The sequence below is a fragment of the Scyliorhinus torazame genome, chromosome 19 (genome assembly GCF_047496885.1).
Source record: "Scyliorhinus torazame isolate Kashiwa2021f chromosome 19, sScyTor2.1, whole genome shotgun sequence".
NCBI lineage: Eukaryota > Metazoa > Chordata > Chondrichthyes > Carcharhiniformes > Scyliorhinidae > Scyliorhinus > Scyliorhinus torazame.
The window spans coordinates 106037661-106062586 of NC_092725.1; the positions used below are offsets into that span (position 1 = coordinate 106037661).

The 24926-nt window shown below is 51.5% G+C and overlaps 1 protein-coding gene across 4 annotated transcripts in view; it reads left to right on the forward strand.

Moving 5' to 3' along the window:
- The first annotated feature begins 501 nt into the window (after window positions 1-501).
- c19h12orf56 (chromosome 19 C12orf56 homolog) overlaps window positions 502-24926 on the forward strand; it is a 102823-nt gene continuing 78398 nt past the window's right edge. For 2 of the 4 annotated variants that reach the window (XM_072485007.1, XM_072485004.1), the window contains exons 1-2: window positions 502-928; window positions 23823-24000. In XM_072485007.1, coding sequence (XP_072341108.1) covers window positions 509-928; window positions 23823-24000 — 598 coding nt within the window. In that variant the 5' untranslated portion in view covers window positions 502-508. The remainder of the gene's footprint in view (window positions 929-23822; window positions 24001-24926) is intronic. The other 2 variants (XM_072485005.1, XM_072485006.1) reach the window with 1 other exon arrangement.

Consider the following 24926-nt stretch of genomic DNA (forward strand, 5'->3'; position numbering starts at 1 on the left):
CCACAGATTCAAATAAGATTCATTGGGTCTTGAACCACAGATTCAAAAGGGGAATAGAAAGAGCAACCAAACCACAACTGACACTTCATTTGCTTCTATCTTTCCTTCTCAATTCTATTTCGGCTTAAGTTGAAGTATCTGAAAGTTGTGTGGCGCAGGGATTCGGTGGGGGCAAAAAAAAAACATAGTTAACCACAAGAGGCAAATGAGTGGCCAAGGGGGCTGGTTTAGTGGGCTAAATAGCTGGCTTTTAAAGCAGACCAAAACTGGCCAGCAGTGCGGGTTCAATTCCCGTACCAGTCTCCCCGAACAGACAGTGGAATGTGGTGACTGGAGGCTTTTCACAATAACTTCATTTGAAGCCTACTTGTGACAATGAGCGATTTTCATTTTATTTTCAAACTCTTATTTCTTTGTCAGTCTAATAAATGAATGGGGGTCGGGTGAGGGGGCGTGGCTGTGTTGTTGAACTCGGGTTGCGATTGGCGGTTGCTGTCATTGTGGCGTCATGAGGGGGGCTCCCCCGGTGCGCGCGCTTGACGCGAGCAACAAATTGGCAACAACTGAAAGTAGCAATTTCAGGCAGAAGGTGTTAATCTTCTCTGGCAAGGTATCTCCCTCTCCCCCTTTTCTGATAAGCATTCCTCAAATAACTTTTTTAAAAAATTCTCCCATGGCGAGGAGTGAGCTGGATATATTCCCTCCTAAGCGGCAGGACAAGCTGGACTTCTTCCTCAAGAGACACTTGGAGGAGAGCGTCTTTAACAAGATCCGTATGTACGAGGCATGCATCGTGGTGTCGGAAAGGAAGCAGAAAAAAGCCTTTGAGTATGTTATTCTGACGGACGAGTGCATCTACCTGACACAGAATCCACCCAAGACCATCCACGAGGCGGTGCATCTCAATGATGTTGTTGCAATTGAGCTGGTGAGCCTGTCACTTTTGTCTCTTTACTAAGGCGGCCGCTCCCACCCAGCCACCCTCTAGTTGCGATTTCCAAACTTTATTTTGCTGCAGTTTTCCTCTCTCGTTGGAGGGAGGGAGAGGGGTGGGGATTTGTAATTGTCAGTAAATCACAGGACTTTCCGCTTACTGAATACATTGCAGATGAATGTGGCCCCTGAGGCTGCATTTTAGATTGTACTCTGGCAATGGTGTACATATAACATCAGAGCTTCCGTGATCAATTTGCTCCCTCCCTAAGTTATACTGCCTCTCTTGCCTTGCGCAGACAAAGCCATTCTGCAGACACATAAAAGTTAATAGCCTTTCGTGAGAGATTGAAATACAGAGGAGGAATTAGCATTAATCTTTAAAGGTTTTATTAAAAAAATAGACGTTAAAGCAGCCGTAAATCATGCAACCAAATTTCCTTACATAGACGATTACAACCAATTACAAATGATTACACGTGTCAGAGAAGTCGCATGTTAATGTATTTAACACGATAGCAAAACGTTGCGTATGCTGAGAATCTGAAATTTAAAAAAAACAAAATGCTGGAAAAAGGCAGCATCTGTGGAGAGAGACCGAGTTAACAAAAGGTCATCGACTTGAAACACTTAATTTCTGTTTACCTTCTGTTTCACTTCACAGATGTTGCCTGACCTGCAGAGAACTGCGTATTTCTAGCCCTTTATGTTTTTATTTTATATGTGAATATCTTTCAACGCTACATCGAATCTTACAGTAGGGGAGGCCATTCGGGCCGTTGTGTGCGTGCTGGCAAAATCTCGATCCAACGGTGAAGCCCATTGTTCCCCCTACTCAGCTTGAACTAAACCCACAGCTACAAAAATGAATCCTTTCAAATATGAATTTTGTTAAGTTGTTCTGTAAAACTTAATTGCGTTTTTTTATCCTGTCTGATGAGGTCGGGAAAGACTTAAACTGTATTTTTATTTTTCTCTGTGTACTCAATCTGCATGGTCAACATCTGCGTGTTTACTGTTAATAAACCAGGACAAGGTTCTGGGAGGCAGAAAATGTATTCGGGTTGAGATTCCGAATAAGTTCTGATTCAAAACAAAAACAGAATGAATGGAGTAAAATTAGATTTATTTATCAAGGCCATTTGTTGATAGTAAGATTATTTAAAAATCAACATGTTCAATAATTGCTTCATAGTAGGCTTCAGTTTACCTGGATTAGGAATTTTAAAAATAACATTCATTCACATGATGCATCACTGGTTAGGCCAGGCTTTCTTGCCCATCCCTAATTGCCCTTTAGAAGGTGATTGTGACCTGCCTATTTAAATTTCTGCAGCGGTTTGATACAACTGAGAGGCTTTCTTGGCCACTTCAGAGGACGTTAATTGTCAACCACATTGCTATGGGTCTGGAGTCACATGTAGGCCAGAACGGGTAAGGATGGCAGATTTCCTTCCCTGAAGAAAGGTAGCACAGTCGTTAGCACTGTTGCTACAGAGCACCAGGGACCCGGGTTCGATTCCCGGCTTGGGCACTGTATGCGGAATCTGCACGTTCCCCCCCGTGTCTGCGTGGATTACTTCCGGGTGCTCTGGTTTCCTCCCACAAGTCCCAAAAGGTGATTTGGACATTCTGAATTCTCCCTCAGTGTATTCGAACAGGCGCCGGAGTGTGGCAACTCAGAGATTTTCACAGTAACTTCATTGCAGTGTTAACGTAAGCCTACTTGTGACACTCATAAAGATTATTATTATTAGTGAACCAGATGGGTTTTTACAGCCATTGACAATGGTTTCATGGTCACCATTACTGAGACTCGCGTTTAATTCCAAATGTTTATTAATAGAATTTTAATTCTGTCAGCTGCCATGGTGGGATTTGAACCCGTGCCCCCAGAGCATTATCCTGGGCCTCTGTCCAGTGACATTACATCAGGGTAATGGAAATCGGAAACCTGCTTTGAAGAGTGCTGCATCAATTGAAATTTTCTTTTTAAAAAATAAATTGAGTACCCAATTACTTTTTTCCAATTAAGGGGCAATATAGCATGGCCACTCCACCTAGCCTGCACATCTTTGGGTTGTGGGGGCTGATGCACAATCAATGACCACTAAAACGACATTGTAGTCCAACTGAAGGCTTTAGTAAGCTAGATGTTTCCCCCAGCAGCTCAGGTACAGAATGAGGGCTGCTGGGACGGCACGGGTTCTTATACCCCGCCTATCAGGGCGGAGCTATTATACATTCTAGCCAATAGTAAGCATACAGGTTCTACCAATGGTACTTTAGCCTCTCAGGTACCGTAATACCTATAATACCACATTCACCCCCTGTTTAAAAACAAGTCCGGCGGGGGTGGTGGCCAGCAACTACAAAACGTAACAACATGGTATAATTAATTAGTAAGACCTCCGTACAGTGTTCAGTAACTATTTACAAGTCTGGTAGCTATGTACATTTGGTGTTTTATATTTACAGATTACTGTTAAAATGAAGCAATCAGTCGATCGGGGCCCCGGTCGTCCTCTGTGATCGTCGGAGCCTCGGTGGTGACCCAGTGGAGGCTCCGGCGTCTGTTACTCCGGGAGCGTGGCTTTGATCTCCATGGCAGCTTCGTCACCCCTAGACGGCGCTGGTGGGGAAAACGGCTGACCTGGGGAGGGAGCGCCTGCGGGGGGGCCTAGCAGGGCGGCGGAAGGACCGATCCTCCTGTAAGGTGCTGCGGTGGAGGGGAGGGTGGGACTGGTGGCTGGAATGTGCGTGGGGTTCTGGTGGGCGCCAGGTCCCGTAGGGAGACCGTTTCTTGTCAGCCGTTGGGTTACGCCACGTAGGCGTACTGGGGGTTAGCATGGAGCAGATGGACCCTCTCGACCAACGGGTCTGACTTGTGCGCCCGCACGTGTTTTCGGAGCAGGATTGGTCCGGGTGCTGCCAGCCAGGTCGGGTGCAAGGTCCCAGAGGAGGACTTCCTAGGGAAGACAAGGAGACGTTCGTGAGGTGTCTGGTTGGTGGTTGTACAAAGTAGTGACCGGATGGAGTGGAGGGCATCCGGGAGGACTTCTTGCCAGCGGGAGACTGGGAGGTTCTTGGACCGTAGGGCCAGTAGAACGGTCTTCCAGACCGTTCCGTTCTCTCTCTCTACCTGTCCGTTACCCTGGGGGGTTGTGACTGGTCGTCCTGCTTGAGGCGATGCCCTTGCTGAGCAGGAATTGACGCAGTTCGTCTCTCATAGAGGAGGCCCACTATCGCTGTGTATGTAAGCAGGGAACCCGAACAGTGCAACGATGCTATGGAAGGCCTTGATGACGGTGGTTGCGGTCATGTTGGGGCAGGGGATGGCGAATGGGAATCGGGAGTACTTGTCCATCACGTTCAGGAAGTACGTGTTGCAGTCGGTGGAGGGGAGGGGGCCTTTCAAGTCCATGCTGAGGCGTTCAAAGGGACGGGAAGCCTTTATCAGGTGCGCTCTCTCTGGCTGGTAGAAGTGCGGTTTGCACTCCGCGCAGATTTGGCAGTCCCTGGTGGCTGTCCTGACCTCCTCGATGGAGTAGGGCAGGTTGCGGGTCTTGACGAAATGGAAAAAGCGAGTGACCCCCGGGTGGCAGAGGTCTTCGTGGGGGGCTCGGAGACGGTCCACTTGTGCGGTGGCACATGTGCCGCGGGACAGGGCGTCAGGAGGCTCATTTAGCTTCCCAGGACAATAGAAGATCTTGTAGTTGTAGGTGGAGAGTTCGATCCTCCACCGCAAGATCTTGTTGTTTTTTATCTTGCCCCGCTGTGCATTATCGAACATGAAAGCCACCGACCGTTGGTCCGTGAGGAGAGTGAATCTCCTGCCTGCCAGGTAATGCCTCCAATGTCACACAGCTTCTACTATGGCCTGGGCCTCCTTTTCGACTGAAGAGTGGCGGATTTCAGAAGCATGGAGGGTACGGGAGAAGAAGGCCACGGGTCTGCCCGCTTGGTTGAGGGTTGCCGCCAGAGCTACGTCGGACGCATCGCTCTCCACCTGGAAAGGAAGGGACTCGTCGATGGCGTGCATTGTGGCCTTTGCAATGTCTGCTTTGATGCAGCTGAAGGCCTGGCGGGCCTCTATCGACAGGGGAAAAACTGTGGATTGGATCAGAGGACAGGCCTTGTCCGCATAGTTGGGGAGCCACTGGGTGTAGTAGCTAAAAAACCCTAGGCAGCGTTTTAGGGCCTTAGAGCAGTGAGGGAGGGGGAACTCCATGAGGGGGTGCATGCGTTCAAGGTCGGGGCCTATAACTCCATTTCGCACTACGTAGCCGAGAATGGCTAGATGGTCGGAGCTAAACACACATTTATCCTTGTTGTATGTAAGGTTAAGGATTTTAGCGGTCTGGAGAAATTTTCGGAGGTTGGTCGTGGTCCTGCTGGTCGTGGCCACAGATGGTGACATTATCGAGATACGGGAATGTTGCCCGTAAATCGTACCATTCGGTCCATCTCGTGCTGGAAGACCGAGACCCCGTTAGCGACACCAAAGGGAACCCTTAAGAAGTGATAGAGCCGCCCGTCTGCCTCGAAGGCAGTGTATTTGCGGTCACTAGTGCAGATGGGGAGCTGGTGGTAGGCGGACTTGAGATCCACCGTGGAGAAGACCTTATAATGCACGATCCTGTTTACCAGGTCGGATATGCGGGGGAGAGGGTACGTGTCCAGCTGCGTAAACCTGTTGATGGTCTGACTGTAGTTGATGACCATCCTATGCTTCTCCCCGGTCTTTACCACCACTACTTGAGCTCTCCAGGGGCTGTTACTGGTTTCAATGACCCCTTCCCTCAGTAGCCTTTGGACCTCTGACCTAATAAAGATCCGGTCCTGGGCACTGTAGCGTCTGCTCCTGGTGGCGACGGGTTTGCAATCCGGGGTGAGGTTCGCAAACAGGGAAGGTGGGTTGACCTTATGGGTCGCGAGGCCGCAGACAGTAAGGGGGGGTATAGGGCCGCTGAATTGGAAGGTCAGACTTTGAAGGTTACACTGGAAGTCTAAACCCAGGAGTGTAGCCGCGCAGAGGTGGGGAAGGACATAGAGATGGAAATTTTTGAACTCCCTTCCCTGGACTGTGAGGTTTGCTACACAAAAACCCCTTTATGTCCACTGAGTGGGAACCGGAGGCCAGTGAGATTTTTTGATTAACAGGGTGGATGAGGAGGGAACAGCGCCTTACCGTGTCAGGGTGTATGACGCTTCCGTGCTCCCAGAGTCAATTAAGCAAGACGTCTCGTGCCCGTTGATGAAAACAGCCGTCGTAGCGGTTGAGAGTATTCGAGGTCGAGACTGATCCAGACTCACCGAGGCCAATCACAGTAGTTGGGAATTCTGTTCAGGCAGTGTGTGGTCGGCCGAGCTGGGGTCCTGGGCGTTCATCCAAGATGGCGTCTCCCATTGGTCGCACATGGCCGGGGGTGCACAAAATGGCGTCGCCCATCCCTCAAGTGTGGCGTCCGTGGAAGAAGATGGCGGCGCCCGGGGTCCGCACGTGGCCCTGGGATATGGAGGTGGCGGCGACCGCTGGCCACACTGGGCCCGTGGAGGAGTTTGTGGTGGCGGTCCGGATTCGCCGCTGGAGGCCACGGCCACCGCTCGGGCCTGACATACCCCCACAAAATGGCCCTTTTTGCCGCAACCCCTGCAGGTGGATGCGCGGGCCGGGCAGCGCTGGTGGGGGTGCTTGGCCTGCCCGCAAAAGCAGCAGCGGGGCCCCTCGGTGTTGCCAGGCCGCCTTGCAGCGCAGGCCTGTGGAGAACGGGGGAAGTCTCTGGGTCGGCCGCTGCGGGGTTCCACGCTGCCCAGAGGGCTGCCGCACGGTCGGGAACGTAGGCGCGGGCGTTCCTGGAGGCCACGTCCAGGGAGCCTGCAAGGGCCCGTGCCTCCATAAGACCCAGGGTGTCCTTCTCTATCAGGCGCTGGCGGATTTGTGATGAAAGCATACCTGCCACGAAAGTGTCCTGGACTAAGTGTTCCATGTGTTCACTCGCCGAAACTTGCGGGCAGCTGCAGCTTCTGCCCAGCACCAGGAGTGCGCGGTATAATTCCTCCAACGATTCCCCAGGGGTTTGCCGTCTTGTTGCAAGCAGATGCCAGGCGTATACCTGGTTTACCGGGCGAATATAGTGTTCTTTTAGCAGCTCGATTGCTGCATCGAAGTCTTCCGCTTCCTCGATGAGGGTGTAGATCTCCGGCTCACCCTTGAGTGCAGGACGTGCAGTTTCTGCTCTCCCGTGGGTGCGTTTTCTGCCGTCTCGCGATACCCTTTAAATCACGCCAGCCAGTGCTTAATGATTGCCGCTGAGTTCGCCGCGTGGGGGCTAACTTGCAGACACTCCGCTTGATTCGGAGCTCCATCTTTCTTCTTAAAAATCTAGCTTATTAAATTGATGCACGATCAATGACCACTAAAAGGAGGTAGTAGTCCAACTGAAGGCTTTAATAAGCTAGATGTTTCCCCCAGCAGCTCGGGTGCAGAATGAGGGCTGTTGGGACGGCACGGGTTCTTATACCCCGCCTATCAAGGCGGAGCTAATATACACTCTAGCCAATAGCAAGCATACAGGTTCTACCAATGGTACTTTAGCCTCTCGGGTACCGTAATACCTATAATACCACAGGGGCGAAACCCACGCAAACACGGGGAGAATGTGCAAACTCCACATGGACAGTGACCCAGAGCTGGGATCGAACCTGGGACCTCGGCACCGTGAGGCTGCAGGGCTAATCCACTGCGCCACCGTGCTGCCCTTCAATTGAAATTTTCAAGACCGAAAGATGTAGCAAAGGTTTTTAAAAATAAATTCTGGTTGAAATGTGTATCAATGCTTGTAACTGAAATTAATCTGTTTGTTTTACAAAATGCCTAATTTTGAATTTGGCTATAAGCATGGTCATTCCAAAGCTCTTGCAGTTTATGGTGGACAATGAGAGGGATTGCTTCTTATTCATTTCAGCTCATTCATTTATTTAATTTATAAAAAAAAAAAATTGAGTACCCAATTCATTTTTTCCAAATTAAGGGGCAATTCACCTACCCTGCACATCTTTGGGTTGTGGGGGCAGAACCCAGGCAAACAAGGGGAGAATGTGCAAACTCCACATAGACAGTGACCCAGAGCCCTGATCGAACCTGGGACTTTGGCGCCTTGAGGCAGCAGTGCTAACCACCGCACCACCATACTGCCTGAGCTCATTCATTTATGTTTCATCAGTTGAATTAAGAAAGGAAAAAAAATTTTTGATTTTTGTCAACAAGTCCTTGAGGGGTTGCATTGATCGAGGCCCTCATGGTTATGAAAGAGTTTTATAGGGCAGAGAATTTCCCAAAGTTTCCCCTTGAAAGGGAAATCAGAACTGAGGGTTATGAATATGAGATGGTCACTAATAAATCCAACAGGGAAATTAAGAGAAACTTTTTTAACCAGTGAATGATTTTGTGGAGCTTTCTACCACAAGGAGTAGGGGAGGTGACCAGCAAAGATGCATTTATGGGGAAGCTAGATAAACACATGAGATAGAAGGTTAATTAAGGAATAGATTTTGAACCGAGAGTCACTCTCTTTCTCTTCCAAGTAGAACAATGGGATCTTTTACCTCTTTGAGAGGACAAACGGGTGACTCAGTTTAACGCCTCATCGGCAATGTGACATCTCTGACAGTGACAGGAACCAGGAGTTCTGTTTCTTGATGTCTGTGTGCCCTGCATAAGGTGTCTTCATACCAGAGCTTCTACCAACCTTGTGATGATTAGCATTCTTGCAAATTGGGCACCCAGAGATAGAATAAAACTACCTCTGGCAGCCTGCGGAGTTTTTGCAGCATCTTTGTTGTTTCAATACCCGCCATATTTTGCTTATTTTCGTTTTCATAGGATCTATACAATGCAGAAGGAGGTCATTCGGCCCATCAAGTCTGCACCGGCCCTCCAAAAGAGCACTCTGCCCAGGACCAATCCCCCGTCCACTCCCCCATATCCCCGTAACCTAACCTGCTCACCCCTAGACACTATGGGGCAATTTAGCATGGCCCATCCACCTAACCTACACATCTTTGGACTTTAATTCTAGGTTGTTTGTTTAAGTGATACCTTTAGCCATATCAATAGCGTACAAGGTGACAAATATCTGTACACTGAATCAACACAGGAATTGCAGGTCCATTAAAGGACATATTGTTTTTGACAGTCGAACCTTGCTATTGTAATACTATTGTGTAAACCTTAGTGAAAGAATTGTGGAAAACAAGTGTGTTTTTTATGAATTGAGGAACTCTGAAGGTTGTTTTAATAATCGAGAGCCCTTTCACTGACTTGTCCATTTTGAATAATTGATATTTGCGATCTGCATGTTTACAATTACTGTGAGTGGCAATAAAATTTTAATGCAGATCTTGAAGGTCCCAAGAAACTTAAATTACAACATTGACACTCAGAAGGAAACGTGTGAGGGTAAAAGGATAGTGGCCGAGGTTTTCTGTCCCATCGGCGGGTTTTCTGGCTGCGGAGGCAGCTCAAGGGGCTGTTCAGCACAGGGCTAAATTGCTGGCTTTGAAAGCAGACCAAGGCAGGCCAGCAGCACGGTTCGATTCCCGTAACAGCCTCCCCGAACAGGCGCTGGAATGTGGCGACTAGGGGCTTTTCACAGTAACTTAATTTGAAGCCTACTTGTGACAATAAGCATTTCATTTCATTTCATCATTGGTCGCCAGCAGGATCATTTGGCCCCATCGCCGTAAATGGCCATTTTTTGTAGCGTTGTTCACCGGTTGTTCCGCCGGGGTACCTGGCGCGGGGACTGGAAGATCCTGCTGGTGGGATTGGGCGGAAAATTCTGCCCTGTGTTTATTTTGAATCTTTCACAACCTCCATGATATCTCCGAGAGCTTCACAGCCAGTGAAGTACGTTTTTTGTTTGAAGTGTCGGAAGTTTAATGAATAGGATGGGAATAGAGGGATACGGACCCCGGAAGTGTAGAAGATTTTATTTTGGCAAGCAGCATGGTCGGCGCAGGCTTGGCGGGCCGAAGGGCCTGTTCCTGTGCTGTACTTTTCTTTGTTCTTTGTGTGGTCACTGTTGAATTCAGGAAATGCAGTATTCAGTTTGTGCACAGCAAGCTCTCACAACAAGCAATGTGATAGTGACCAGATAATCTGCTTTTATTGATGTTGATTGAGGGATAAATATTGGCCAGGACACTGAGGAGAAGTGTCCGGCCCTTCTTCAGAATAGTGCCATGGGATCTTTTACTCCCATTCGAGAGGGCAGACAGGGTCTCCGTTTAACTCAGTACTATACTGGAGTGTTAGCCTAGATTCTTCTGTTCAATCTTGTACTGCATGGGACTTGAACCCGCGACTTTCAGCTCTGAATCAAGAATGCTACACACCTGTACCAGAAGCCAGAATACAAACATGAGTAGGGCTGGAGCTGAGGGCGGGGTCATAAAGATACCATTGCTCTTGTTTGCACTTAATTTCAATAGTGTGTGAAAACCACAGCGAGATGACCTGTTGCTAAGTGTCTATGAAAGCCTCTGTGTTTATGTACAGAAAAGCGATTCTTAAATGCACTTCCAAAGTGAAATAACCGGCAAATGGCCAGCAGTCCCCAGCCTGGTCATGTATTTTAATTGTCATTTGCCGAACACAAATGCTTCCTTTTGTTAATCTAGAGCAGTCGAAATGAAGAACTGATTGTGCAGGGAGCTGTTTCTGGGCAGGCTTTCTATTTCAATCTTAATTTATTCCCACTTGCACATAATTACTTCTTTCTGTTTGGTATCATGATCTGTGATATGTTAATCAGCAGAAGAAAAGCTGGATTACTCAGTAATGTAAATGCAGTTTATATCCATTTTGTCACAATTCACCTTTTCCAGATATTTTAAGCCTTTGTCATATTTCTAACATTTCAAAGAATAAAAGATGTTGGTAACGTTAAATGTTACTTTGGATGATTTTGGCTTTATAATTGCCGTGGCAGACAAGCACTCAAACTGCTCAGTTTCTCCTTTAGAAGATCCAAGATTTGTTACAGTGCAGAAGAGGCCATTCGGCCCATCGTGTCTGCACCGGCTCTCCAATGAACAGTTTCCTCAGCGCCATTCTCCCGCCTTCTCATTCAACATCACCTCTGCACTCTTGTACTCTATATGCTCCTCTTAATAAAGCCAAGGATACTGTCTGCTTTGTTTCTTGAAAAATTTTGAATACCCAATTAATTTTTTCCAATTATGGGGCAATTTAGCGTGGCCAATTCACCTACCCTGCACATCGTTTGGGTTGTGGGGGCGAAACCCACGCAAACACGGGGAGAATGTGCAAACTCCACACGGACAATGACCCAGAATCGAACCTGGGACCTCGGCGCCATGAGGCAGCAGGGCTAACTGGTAAACCACGTTATTGTCTTATATTCACTGTGCTGTATTGTACATGCCTGGGCTTGTCCAGACTGGCTCCGCCTGTGGCTCCTCCCCTCAGGCTTCTGTATAAAAGTGGCAAGTCTCCGCCTCCGGACCCAGTTCGGGTCCAGAGGCAGGAGGCTTGCTGTTTAGTGTATTAAAGCCTCAGTTACATTTATCACTTGTCGTCTATTATTGATGGTGTATCAATTTAATCGACTAAACTTCTAAAGATGGACTCTTCACTCACGATGATCTCCTCACTCAAGCCTGATCGCTTGCAACTGGACCCACAAGCAGCTGGCGCTACAGAGACTTTTGAACACTGGCTAAGCTGCTTCGAGGCCTACCTCGCAGCTTTCAACAAAGACTTCACAGACCTCCAGAAGAAGCAGGTCCTCCACGCACGGGTGAGCCCAAGAGTCTTTAACCTCATCAGGGTCGCCCCCTCGTACGCGAAGGCAATAATACTGCTGAAGGGACATTATGTGAAATCTGTTAACCAGGTATATGCTAGGCACCTCCTCGCCACGAGATGCCAACGCCCTGGGGAATCACTCGTGGAATTCCTGTGTGCCTTGCACATCCTCTGCCGGAACTGTGACTGCCGGGCGATATCGGCTACCCAGCACGCGGAGCTGCTGATCAGGGACGCCTACGTCGCGGGCATGCACTCGAACTATATCCGCCAACGATTATTAAAAGGGGGACACTCGGCCTCTCAGAGACAGTACAACTCTCCAACTCACTGGCGGTGACCTCCCAGAACATGGGGGCCTACACCTCTGACCGCAGCGGCACCCTTGTGGGCCTTGTGGGCGCAGCCATCGCCTACCTGGGTGCGACGCAAGCCTGCGCCGCGCAGCGGCCCGCCAACGCCGGAGGCCCGAAGTGCCACTTCTGTGGCCAGAGTAATCACCCCCGACAACGCTGCCCGGCACGGAACGCGACCTGTAACGGCTGTGGGAAGAAGGGACACTTCGCGAAAGCCTGCCAGGCCCGAAACCCCCCCTAAATCTTCTAGGCCCAGCAGCGCTGCCTGCTGCCTGTCGGGGCCACCCCCAGCTGCCGCGCCACCCGCCATGTGCAACCCGTGGGCGCCGCCATCTTTAATTTCGGCTGACACGTGCGACATACGGTGGCCGCCATCTTGGACGTCATCTTACACCTCACCCGCCACGTGCGACCCACGGGGGCCGCCATCTTGGATGCCATCTTACACCCCACCCGCCAAGTGCGACCCACGGACGCCATCTTGCACCTCACCCGCCACGGGCGACTCATGGGGGCCGCCATATTGGGACTACTCCGCGGCCTCCCGGGAGCCCAGCTCTACGTCCTTTCCCATCTCTGCGCTGCTCTATTACTGGGGCTCGCCATCCAATGCCATCTCCAGAGCCTTACCCTAAAGTTAAACGGACCCCTGCCCTCCCTCACCGTCTGTAGCCTCTCGACCCTTAAGGCCGCCCCACCCTCCCTCTTCGCGAACCTCACCCCGGACTGTAAGCCCGTCGCTACCAGAAGCAGACACTACAGTGCCAGGACAGGGCCTTCATCAGGTCAAGAGGTCCAGCGACTCCTACGAGAGGGGATCATTGAGGCTAGCAACAGCCCCTGGAGAGCCCAAGTGGTGGTCGTCAAGACTGGGGAGAAGCGCCGGATGGTCATCGATTATAGCCAGACCATCAACTGGTACACACAGCTCAATGCATACCACCTCCCCCCACATATCTGACATGGTCAATCAGATTGCGCAGTATCAAGTCTTCTCTACAGTCGACTTGAAGTCTGCATACCACCAGCTCCCTATCCGCCCGGAGGGCCGCCGATACACTGCCTTCGAGGCAGATGGCCCCTCTTATCACTTCCTCCGGGCTCCCTTCGGCATCACCAACGGGGTCTCGGTCTTCCAAAGGGAAATGGACCGAATGGTTGACAAGTACGGGCTGCGAGCCACATTCCCGTACCTAGACAACGCCACCATCTGCGGCCGTGACCAGCAGGACCATGACGAGAACCTCTGGCGCTTCCTCCACACCGCGAAACTCCTGAACCTAACTTATAATAGAGAGAAATGCGTCTTTCGCACAACCTGGCCATCTTCGGCTACGTCGTGGAACACGGAGTCCTAGGGCCCGAACCCGAACACATGCGCCACCTCCTGGAACTCCCCCTCCCCCACTGCCCCAAGGCCCTGAAGAGATGCCTGGGGTCTTCTCTTACTATGCCCAGTGGGTCCCCAAATACACGGACAAGGCCCGCCCACTGATCAAGTCCACCACGTTTCCCCTGACGACTGAGGCCCGACTGGCCTTTGATCGCATCAAGGCAGATATTGCCAAAGCCGTGATGCACGCTGTGGATGGGTCCATCCCTTTCCAAGTGGAGAGCGATGCGTCGGACTTTGCTCTGGCCGCTACACTCAACCAGACGGTCAGGCCAGTTCGTCTCCCGTACCCTCCATGCCTCCGAAATTCGACACTTGTCCGTCGAAAAGGAGGCCCAAGCCATAGTAGAAGCTGTGAGACATTGGAGGCATTACCTGGCCGGCAGGCGATTCAGTCTCCTCACTGACCAACGGTCGGTTGCCTTCATGTTCAATAACACACATAGGGGCAAGATTAAGAATGACAAGATTCTGAGTTGGAGGATCGAGCTCTCCACCTACAGCTATGATATCTTGTATCGACCCGAGAAGCTCAATGAGCTCCCAGATGCCCTATCCCACGGTACATGTGCCAGCGCCACAGGTAGACCGACTCCATACCCTCCACAACAACCTTTGTCACCCGGGGGTCACCCGCTTTTTCCACTTTATCAAGGATCGTAACCTGCCCTACTCCATCGAGGAGGTCAGGTCCGTGACCAGGGACTGCCAGGTCTACACGGAGTGCAAACCACACTTCTATCGGCCAGACAGAGCACATCTGGTAAAGGCCTCCCGCCCTTTTGTGCGCCTCAGCATAAGGGCCCCTCCCCTCCACTGCCCGTAACGTGTACTTCCTCACCATTGTTGACGAATACTCCAGATTCCCCTTCGCCATCCCCTGCTCTGACATGACCTCTGCCTCCGTTACCAAGGCCCTGCACAGCCTTTTCACCCTGTTCGGGTTCCCTGCCTACATCCACAGTGATCGGGGCTCCTCCTTTATTAAAAACAAAAAAAAATTTTATTCAGATTTTCACAAAATATCAACAACAAAATACAGAAATACCCCCCCCCCCCCCCCCTTCTGCTGCTGCCACCGTTCTGCCAGGAAGTCTAGGAACGGCTGCCGCCGCCTGAAGAACCCTTGCACCGAACCCCTTAAGGCAAATTTCACCCTCTCTAATTTAATGAACCCCGCCATATCGTTGATCCAGGATTCCACGCTTGGGGGCCTCGCATCCTTCCACTGAAGAAGAATCCTTCGCCGGGCTACCAGGGACTCAAAGGCCAGAATTCCGGCCTCTTTCGCCTCCTGCACTCCCGGCTCCTCTGCCACCCCAAATATTGCGGGCCCCCAGCCCGGCCTGACTTTGGAACCTACCACCCTCGACACCGTCCTCGCTACACCCTTCCAAAAGTCCTCCCAACGCTGGGCACGTCCAGAACATGTGGGTGTGGTTTGCTGGGCTCCCTGAGCACCTAACACCTCGCACCCAAAGAACCGGCTTATCCTTGCCCCGGTCATGTGAGCTCTATGCAGCACCTTAAATTGTATGAGGCTGAGCCTCGCGCAGGAGGAGGAAGAGATCACTCTCCCCAGGGCATCCACCCACGTCCCCTCGTCAATCTCCTCACCCAACTCCACCTCCCACTTACCCTTTAGCTCCTCCATTGAGGCCTCCTCCTCCTCCTGCATCACCTGATACATTGCCGAGATCGTCCCCTCTCCAACCCACACCCCCGACAGCACCCTGTCCTGGACCCTGCGTGGCGGCAACAGTGGGAACTCCACCACCTGCCGCCGAACAAACGCCCTTACCTGCATATATCTGAAGGTGTTCCCCGGGGGGAGCCCAAACTTCTCCTCCAGTTTATCCAGGCTCGCGAACCTCCCGTCCACAAACAGGCCCTGTGCCAGCTCAAGAACCCTCCGTCCATCCTCCCCGGGAGAAACCGGTTGTTCCCCCGAATCGGGGACCAAACCGAGGCCTCCATCTCCCTCCTGCGCCGACTCTGCTGCCCCCAAAATTTGAGGGTAGCTGCCACCACCGGGCTCGTGGTGTACCTCGTTGGAGGAAGCCGCAGCGGTGCCGTCACAAGCACCTCCAGGCTCATGCCCACACAGGACGCCTCTTCCATGCCGTCTCATCCCCCTCCATCACCTTACGCACCATTGCCACGTTGGCGGCCCAATAATACCCACAGAGGTTAGGCAGCGCCAACCCCCCCCTTTCCCTGCACCGCTCCAGGAACACCCTTCTCACCCTCGGGGTCTTCTGCGCCCACACAAACCCCATAACACTCCTGTTAACCCGCCTGAAGAAGGCCCTAGGGATCAGGATGGTGAGGCACTGGAACAGGAACAAAAACCTCGGGAGCACCGTCATTTTAACTGACTGCACCCTACCCGTCAGGGAGAGTGGCAGCACGTCCCACCTCTTAAACCCCTCCTCCATCTGCTCCACCAGCCTTGTGAAGTTAAGCTTATGTAGGGCCCACCAGCTCCTAGCCACCTGGACCCCCAGATACCTGAAACTCCTCTCTGCCCTTTTTCGCGGGAGCTCACCAATCCCCCTTGCCTGCTCCCCTGGGTGCACTACGAACAACACACTCTTCCTCATATTAAGCTTGTACCTGGAGAAATCTCCAGGCTCCCTAAGGATCCTCATCACCTCCGGCATTCCCCCCACCGGGTCCGCCACATATAGCAGCAAATCACCCGCATTGAGCGACACCCGATGCTCCTCCCCACCCCGCACCAGCCCCCTCCAGTTCCTCGACTCACTCAACGCCATGGCCAGGGGTTCAATCGCCAGCGCAAAGAGCAGGGGGGACAGGGGACACCCCTGCCTCGTCCCCCGGTGTAGCCGGAAATGCTCTGACCTCCTTCTGTTCATGGTCACACTCGCCACCGGGGCCTCGTATAGCAGCCTCACCCACCTGATGAATCCCTCCCCAAACCCAAACCTTTTCAACCTCCCACAGGTACCCCCATTCCACCCTATCAAAGGCCTTCTCCGCATCCATCGCCGCCACTATCTCCGCCTCCACTTCCATCGCCTGCATCATTATAACATTCAAGATATTATACATTAGTATTCAACTGCCTCCCTTTCACGAACCCCGTCTGATCCTCGTGTATGACCTGCGGCACACAGTCCTCTATCCTCATGGCCAAAATCTTTGCCAGCAACTTTGCATCTACATTTAGGAGTGAGATCGGCCTATATGACCCACACTGTAGGGGATCCTTGTCCCGCTTCAGGATCAGGGAAATCGGCGCTCTAGACATCGTCGGGGGCAGAGCCCCCTCTTCCCTTGCCTCGTTAAAGGTCCTTACCAACAGCGGGCCCAGCAGGTCCGAATACTTCTTGTAAAATTCAACTGGGAACCCATCCGGCCCCGATGCCTTCCCCGCCTGCATGTTCCCTATCCCTTTGACCAACTCCTCCAACCCAACTGGCGCCCCCAACCCCGCCACCTGCCCCTGCTCCACCCTCGGAAACCTCAGCCGGTCCAGGAAGAGACCCATCCCTCCCTCCTCCAGTGGGGGCTCCGGCCGATACAGTTCCTCGTAGAAGTCCCTGAAGACCCCATTGATACCCATCGCACCGTGCTCCCTCCTCCATCCCTAACTCCCCCGATCTCCCTAGCTGCCTCCCGCTTCCGAAGCTGGTGCGCCAGCATACGGCTCGCCTTTTCTCCGTATTCATATACCGCCCCTTGCGCCTTCCTCCACTGCGCCTCCGCCTTCCTGTTGGTCAACAAATCGAACTCAGCCTGGAGGCTACGCCACTGCCTAAGCAATCCCTCCTCCGGGGCCTCCGCGTACCTCCTGTCCACCCGCACCATCTCCCCACCAACCTCTCCCTTTCTCTCCTCTTCCCCCCTCTCCTTGTGTGCCCTAATGGAGATCAGCTCTCCTCTGACCACCATCTTCAGCGCCTCCCAGACCACCCTACTTACACCTCCCCATTGTCATCAGCCTCCAGGTACCTCTCTATGCACCCCCGAACCCATCCGCCCACCTCCTCGTCCCCCTGCAACCCCACCTCTAGGCGCCACAGCGGACGCTGGTCCCTCTCCTCCCCAAACTTGAGGTCCACCCAGTGCGGAGCATGACCAGAAATGGCTATCGCCGAGTACTCCGTATCCTTTACCCTTGGAATCAGCGCACTGCTCATGACAAAAGAGTCTATCCGGGAGTAGGCCTTGTGGACATGGGAGAAGAATGAAAATCCCCCGGCCTCGCAAACCTCCATGGGTCCACCCCTCCCATCTGGTCCATGAACCCCCTCAGTACCTTGGCCGCCGCCGGCCTCCTGCCCGTCCTAGACCTGGAGCGATCCAGTGCCGGGTCCAGCACCGTGTTGAAATCCCCCCCCATTATCAGGCCCCCTGTCTCCAGGTCCGGGATCCGGCCCAGCATACGCCACATGAACCCCGCATCGTGCCAATTCGGGGCATATACATTGACCAACACCACCTGCTCCCCCTGCAGCTTGCCACTTACCATCACATACCTACCGCCATTGTCTGCCACAATGCTCGACGCCTTGAACGACACTCTTCCCCACCAAGATCGCCACCCCCCGATTTTTTTGCATCCAAACCCGAATGAAACACCTGCCCTACCCACCCCTTTCTCAACCTTACCTGATCCGCCACCCTCAGGTGCGTCTCCTGAAGCATGGCCACATCCGCCTTCAGCCCCTTCAGGTGCGCGAACACGCGGGCCCGCTTGAGCGGCCCATTCAGTCCCCTTACATTCCAGGTTATCAGCCGGATCAGGAGGCTACTCACCCCCCTCCCCCGCCGGCTAACCATAGCCCTTCCTAGGCCAGCCACACTCCCGCGCCCCCCGCACGACCCATTCCCCACAGCGGCAGACCCCTGCCCCGACCTCCTCTACCAACTCCAGCTCCCCCTTGGCCATTCCAGCAGCAACCCGCCCCCCCCCCCCTCCCCCAGCTAGGTCCCCCCCTAGCTGAATTGCTCCCCCTGACTCCTGACCCCGGCCACTCCCGCCGCTCCATCGACCCCCCCCCCCTGTCCACCAGCAGGCTCTCGTCCATTCCACTCCCAGCGAGGGAGAAAAGCCCGCGCTTCCCAGCTCCGGCCCCGCCCCTTCAACCCTAAGCGCGGGAAAACAGCCCGTGCTTTCCAATCGCCCGGCCCCGCCTCCTCTGGCGCAGCTCCCCCTCCAGGCCCGTTCCACCACCCCCAACCCAGGCCTCTTTGACCAAATCAAAACAATGCTCAATCAACCCCTGAAAAACAAAGAATCCCCCCAAAACACAACACAACAATCCCAAACCATCCCTCCACCGCAACCCCTCGTTCCCGACCCTTAGTCCGAGTCCAGTTTTTCGGCCTGACCAAAGGCCCACGCCTCCTCCGGGGACTCGAAATAATGGTGTCGGTCCTTATAGGTGACCCACAGACCCGCCGGCTGCAGCATACCAAACTTCACCCCCTTCCTGTGCAGCACTGCCTTTGCCCGGTTGTAACCGGCCCTCTTCTTCGCCACCTCCGCGCTCCAATCCTGGTAGATCCGGACCTCCGCGTTCTCCCACCTGCTGCTCCGCTCCTTCTTGGCCCACCTTAACACACATTCTCGATCAGCAAACCGGTGGAACCGCATCAGCACCGCCCGCGGCGGCTCGCTGGGCTTGGGCCTCCTCGCCAGCACTCGGTGGGCCTCCTCGCCAGCACTCGGTGGGCCTCCTCACCAGCACTCGGTGGGCCTCCTCGCCAGCACTCGGTGGGCCCCCTCCAGCTCCAAGGGCCCCTGAAAGGACCCCGCTCCCATCAGCGAATTGAGCATGGTGACCACGTAGGCCCCCACGTCCGATCCCTCCAGCCCCTCTGGCAGACCCAGGATCCGCAGGTTCTTCCGCCTCGACCGGTTCTCCATCTCCTCGAACCGCGCCTGCCATTTCTTGTGGAGCGCCTTGTGTGCCTCCACATTCACCGCCTGGCCCAGGATCTTGTCCTCGTTCTCCGAGACCTTCTGCCGGACCTCCCGGATCGCCGCCCCTTGGGCCGTCTGGGTCTCCAGCAGCTTATCGATTGAAGCCTTCATTGGCTCCAGCAGCTCTGCTTTCAATTCCTTAAAACAGCGCTAGAGAAGCTCCTGCTGCTCTTGCGCCCACTGCCTTCATGCTGCCTGGTCTCCGCCCGCCGCCATCTTGGTCCTCCTCCCTCGCACCTTTCTTTGCTTCAATGCCACTTTTCAAATCGCCCCACTCCTGGTCCAATCCATACACTATCGGGGGAATGTTGCTGTCCCCTTTCCACACCGGGAAACGTTGATCAAGCGCCGTTACGGGCCCTAAAAAGAGCCCAAAAGCCCATTTTTAGCAGGGGCTGCCGAACGTGCGACTTAGCTCCGCATAGCAGCAACCGGAAGTCGGCTCCTCCTTTAAGAGCGACGAGTTGTGTCAGTTCCTGCTCAGCAAAGGCACAGTACTGTGGCTGCCATTCCCCCCCCTCTCAACGCAATTGGCCCCCCCTGGGATTTTCTGGTCACCCCCGCCCCTTGGGGATGACATGACCCCCTACCCCCCCACCCCCCTCACCACCAGAGACCCACTGAATAAAGAGATGCCATAGAGAGCCCCTAAATAAAGACACCCCCCAGAAGAGAGACCCCTATCTGGAAGCCCCCTTGTCTGGAACCTAGAGAGCAATCTGAACGTGACGATGAAAAAAATCACTGCTTTAAAATTCACCTGGGCATTGCACCTGTTGGCTCAGGAAAAGGAAACCCCATCTGTCAGTTCTTGGAAAGAGAAAACCAGGAAAGAGTAAGGCAGTCAACTGAGTTTAAACATCCTCAGATCTTTGATCTGCAAGCTATTCATTCACTTCTCTTCAATATTGATTTTACTAGGCTGTGATTGACAGCTTCCACACAGTCAGCTGTCAGCATTGTTCCATTAAGGGTGGCATGTGGCGCAGTGGTTAGCACTGGAACTGCGGCGCTGAGGACCCGGGTTCAAATCCTGGCCCTGGGTCACTGTCCATGTGGAGTTTGCATATTCTCCCCATATCTGTGTGGGTTTCACCCCCACAACCCAAAGACGTGCAGGTTAGGTGGATTGGCCACGCTAAATTGCCCCTTAATTGGCAAAAGAAATAATTGGGTACTCTAAAAAAATTTTTTTTTAAAAAGCATTGTTGCATTCATCTCCCTTCAAGGTTGAATAACTTTGAAATGGTCAGCTTTGAAACTAACCATAATTTTTATAAACAGCCACTGGACCACTTCAAACAGAGATAAGTGCTTTCTGTTAGTTTTATAGCTGCTGAAAGAAAGGATGTGCATGTTTCTGAAAGCAGAGAAGATTTTAAATACGCAGAAGGTTTTTGAAAACATGCTTTGACGTCAACGTGCGGCAGATAATCTGACTTCATTTGTTTTATAATCTTTTTACTGGTTAAGAAGCCATGCTCCAAACTAGTTCCCATTCGAGATTAAAGGAGAACTTGCCGGGGAAAAAAAAATCACTCGGCAGGTCTGGCGGCATCTATGAAGAGGGAAGCAGAGTTGACATTTCAGCTCAATGGCCTTCTTGTGTCAGAACTGGAAAAGTTGTTAGATGTAAGAGAAGCAAGTACAGAGGAAGGAATGGGATGGTATGGGAGGGAATGGTGGGATGGGGAGGGGGTATGTGGTGTGGGGGGGGTGGGGGGTGGAAAGAAGTGGGCAGAAGACTGCCGTTACTAACTTTTTCAGGCTCTGAGGAAAGACCAGGAAAATGGATTCTCGTTCTGTCTCCAGCATTTCTCTCATTCCTGATTTCCAATGCTTTTATTTTTGGCCCAATTCCCAGTTTTTTCTTGGACTGATGCTGAGTTTAAAGTATCAAGTCTCAAGTGCTGAAAAACAAACCATTGCTTGATTTTTCTAAAGGTGTTTATTTTGCAATAATAATTCACAGCTCACAGTCTGATCTGGGAGATGATAATTTTACCAGAAAGCCACACTTAACTATTTGATGATAATGCCTTTCAGTCTAAGCACCTTGTTTTGAAATCTCTGTTCGATATACCACAAATGCTAACTTCGCGCTTTCTTACTTTATTTACAATTTAGCAAAATTTCAGTACTTTAATTGATGATAAGCTTTATAATTTAGACAAGCCATAATGCAATTGCAGCATTCTTTAATGTACATGTCTGCCAGCTAGTATGAATGAGCTCATTATTCTTGTGTGTGACTGATTTACATAGGGTGAGCAGGAACGAGAGGGTAACATTTCAGAGATAGCACCTCTGGGACAGTCTCGAGAGGACAGTGTGGTTCACACACCCAAATCGTGGCTCTCTCACTTTTGCGGTCATTTAAAATTCGGAATGAGCTTGTTCGCTCCATGTCTAATTATCCAATCTGTCCTCTTGACTGGACAAAACTCTTGCTACCTCTTGAGTTGAACTGAGGCTGCGTCATGTAGAACATTCCAGAAATTGTACTTTCCTAATGCTAATGCCTGACTACAAACAAGAAGAATTCAAATACTTTGCCACTGTAGGCAGAGTTTATTTTTTTGGAAATAGTTGGTAAATATGTTCAGGCAAGGTACCTCATGCCATACAGAAAGGGAGCATCTTTGAACATGCCAGATTCTGAAATGCATGTGTTTTATCCCATAGCTCACTGTTTGGCTCCTAATATTAACTTGGAATAAACGAGGAGGGTTATATGTTAGTGGGAGGGAAACCAGAAATTGTGTATTTTTAAGGAGCCACAGCTCTGATTAAGAAGGCTGTTGCCATAACAACTGCAACAGAAGGTTATGGATTGAAGCCCCATTCCAGAGAGTTGCTCATGATATCCGGTCTGACAGCCCACTGCTGCCAGGTGGAGGTGTCTTCTTTTGGATGGTCCCTCAATCTGACCTCTCGGTATAAAATCCCATTGCACTATTTTGAAGAAGAGTGGGGAAGTTCTCCTTGTGTCCTGGCCAATATTTCTTCCTCAATCCACATCCACAATACAATTAATCAGAGAATCCCTACGGTGCAGAAGGAGGGATCAAGTCTGCCATCTCGGCCCATCAAGTCTGCACCGACTCGCTGAAAGAGTACCATACCTAAGCTCACTCTGCCTTATCCCCATAACCTCACCTGCTCATTACAGCATTGCTGTTTATGGGAGCTTGCTGTGCACTAACTGGCTGCTGTGTTTCCTATATTCGTTGGCAGTGAGGTATTTTGGGACATCATGAGGATGTGAAAGGTGCCACATAAATGCAAGTTTTTATTTTGAGAATTCTGACAAAGGAAACATCTGCAATTTTAATCTGTTTTTCTCTGCAGGTGCTGAACGTTTGCAGAACTTTACATATTACATGGAAGTTATAGCACAGAAACAGGCCCAACTGGTATATGTGTTAGTGCTCCACATGTAGGGTAGCATGGTGGGGGCAGCACGGTAGCATAGCACAATTGCTTCACAGCTCCAGGGTCCCAGGTTCGATTCCGGCTTGGGTCACTGTCTGTGCGGAGTCTGCACGTTCTCCCCGTGTGTGCGTGGGTTTCCTCCGGGTGCTCCGGTTTCCTCCCACAGTCCAAAGATGTGCAGGTTAGGTGGATTGGTCATGCTAAAATTGCCCTTAATGTCCAAAATTGCCTTTAGCGTTGGGTCGGGTTGCTGTGTTGTGGGGATAGGGTGGAGGTGTGGGATTGGGTAGGGTGCTCTTTCAAAGAGCCGGTGCAGACTCGATGGGCCGAATGGCCTCCTTCAGCACTGTAAATTCTATGATCTGAATTCTATGATCTATGTTTTCTAATACATCTCACCCTATCTACATATTCTTCTGTTCCTCCCTCCCTCATGCTCATATTTAATAGGCCAGTTCCTTTTTATATAGTTTTTTATTCATTGCATGTGGCAGTCTCTGTCTGGGCCAGCATTTATTGCCCATCCCTAATTGCCCTTCAACTGAGTGGCTTGCAAGGCCATTTCAGAGGGCATTAAAGAGTCAACCAATTTGCAGGTGAGGACATTCGTAAACCAGATGGGTATTTACAACAATTGGCAATTGAGCCACGATTGGGTGTTTTATTCCAGATTATTTTAAAATTCAAAGTTCACTAGCTGCCTTGTTGGGATTCGAATCCATGTCCCCAGAGGATTATCCTGGGTCTCTGGATTATTAGTCCCTTGACGGCACCACTAGGCCACCGCCTCTCTTTGGAAAATTGTTGAAGATGCATTATTGCTTTACTAAAGAATTAAAAATAACATTGCTGCCTACGAACAGTAAAGTAGATCAGCATAATTGATTTTCTCACTTTTGTAACCTTTATTCTCAGGTGGACGATTATCCGGATTTTCTGAGCGGACAAGATCGTGAATCAGCACAGCACGTCCGCATTGTTTATATTTCAGGGACCGAGAAGAAACATCACAAAATCCAAGTTAGCCGCAATAAATATTTACCGGCCCTCATTAGCGGCAGAAGGAAATTTGACGTCCTTAGCCAGGAGGAAGGTAAATGTAATAGTCACTCACAGGTAACTGGATATTCACATGATTTGAAGAGCCATTAAACCTACTGGGCGGGATTTACTGACTGTTCACTCTGATGGATATTCCGGTCCCACACTGGCGAATGGGATTCCCGGCGACGAGGGTGCAGTCAACGGGAAATCACATTGACAACGGCGGGATCAGTACATTCCGCTGGCGGGTGGCCTCCGCTGCTGAAAATCAGGTGGCGGGTTGGTCGGTAAACCCCATCCTCTGTGTCTGGCAGAAGTGAGCACGATGGACCCTGCAGGACCCAACAGTACTGATCTCAGGAAAATTTAATTGTTAAAATTACATTTTCAAAGTGTACTTTTAAAATTGACATGATTTCATGCCTGCCTTTGTGTCTGCCTGTCTCTGCTTCAGTGAGGAAGCTGCCAGTGACATCAGGCTGTAGGGTCAAAATTCCGTATTGTGTGGGGAAATCCCTGCTCCCAGGTTTCCCTCAAGCGACCGGGAAACCCCCTTCCCTCGCTCCTGGTCGGTTAGAAAGTTAAAATCCCCGCCCCCATATCTAGACAATTTTGAGGTGCCACGGGCATTGAATCCTCCATCTTGTGTGACACTGCGCCATGTCCCATTCGTGCCCTGAAGACCTCTGGGAATAACTGCTTTCCCAGGAATTTTTTTTAAAAGCCTCGGGCACCCTGAGGCACAAGTTCATCTCTTCCTGGGAATTTTACTCCAGTTAAGACAATGGGTGGAATTTTCCAGCCCTTCCCGCTGGTGGGATCTTCCAGTCTCACAGATGGTGGCCCCACTGCGGCAGGTTCCCCGGTGGCAGAGGGCGCAGACGATGAAAAACCCGGTGGACATCGGCGGGACCAGAAAAATCCCAGCGTGGCCAATGGCGGGCTGCTTCTGCTGGGGGGAGGGTGTGTGTGTGG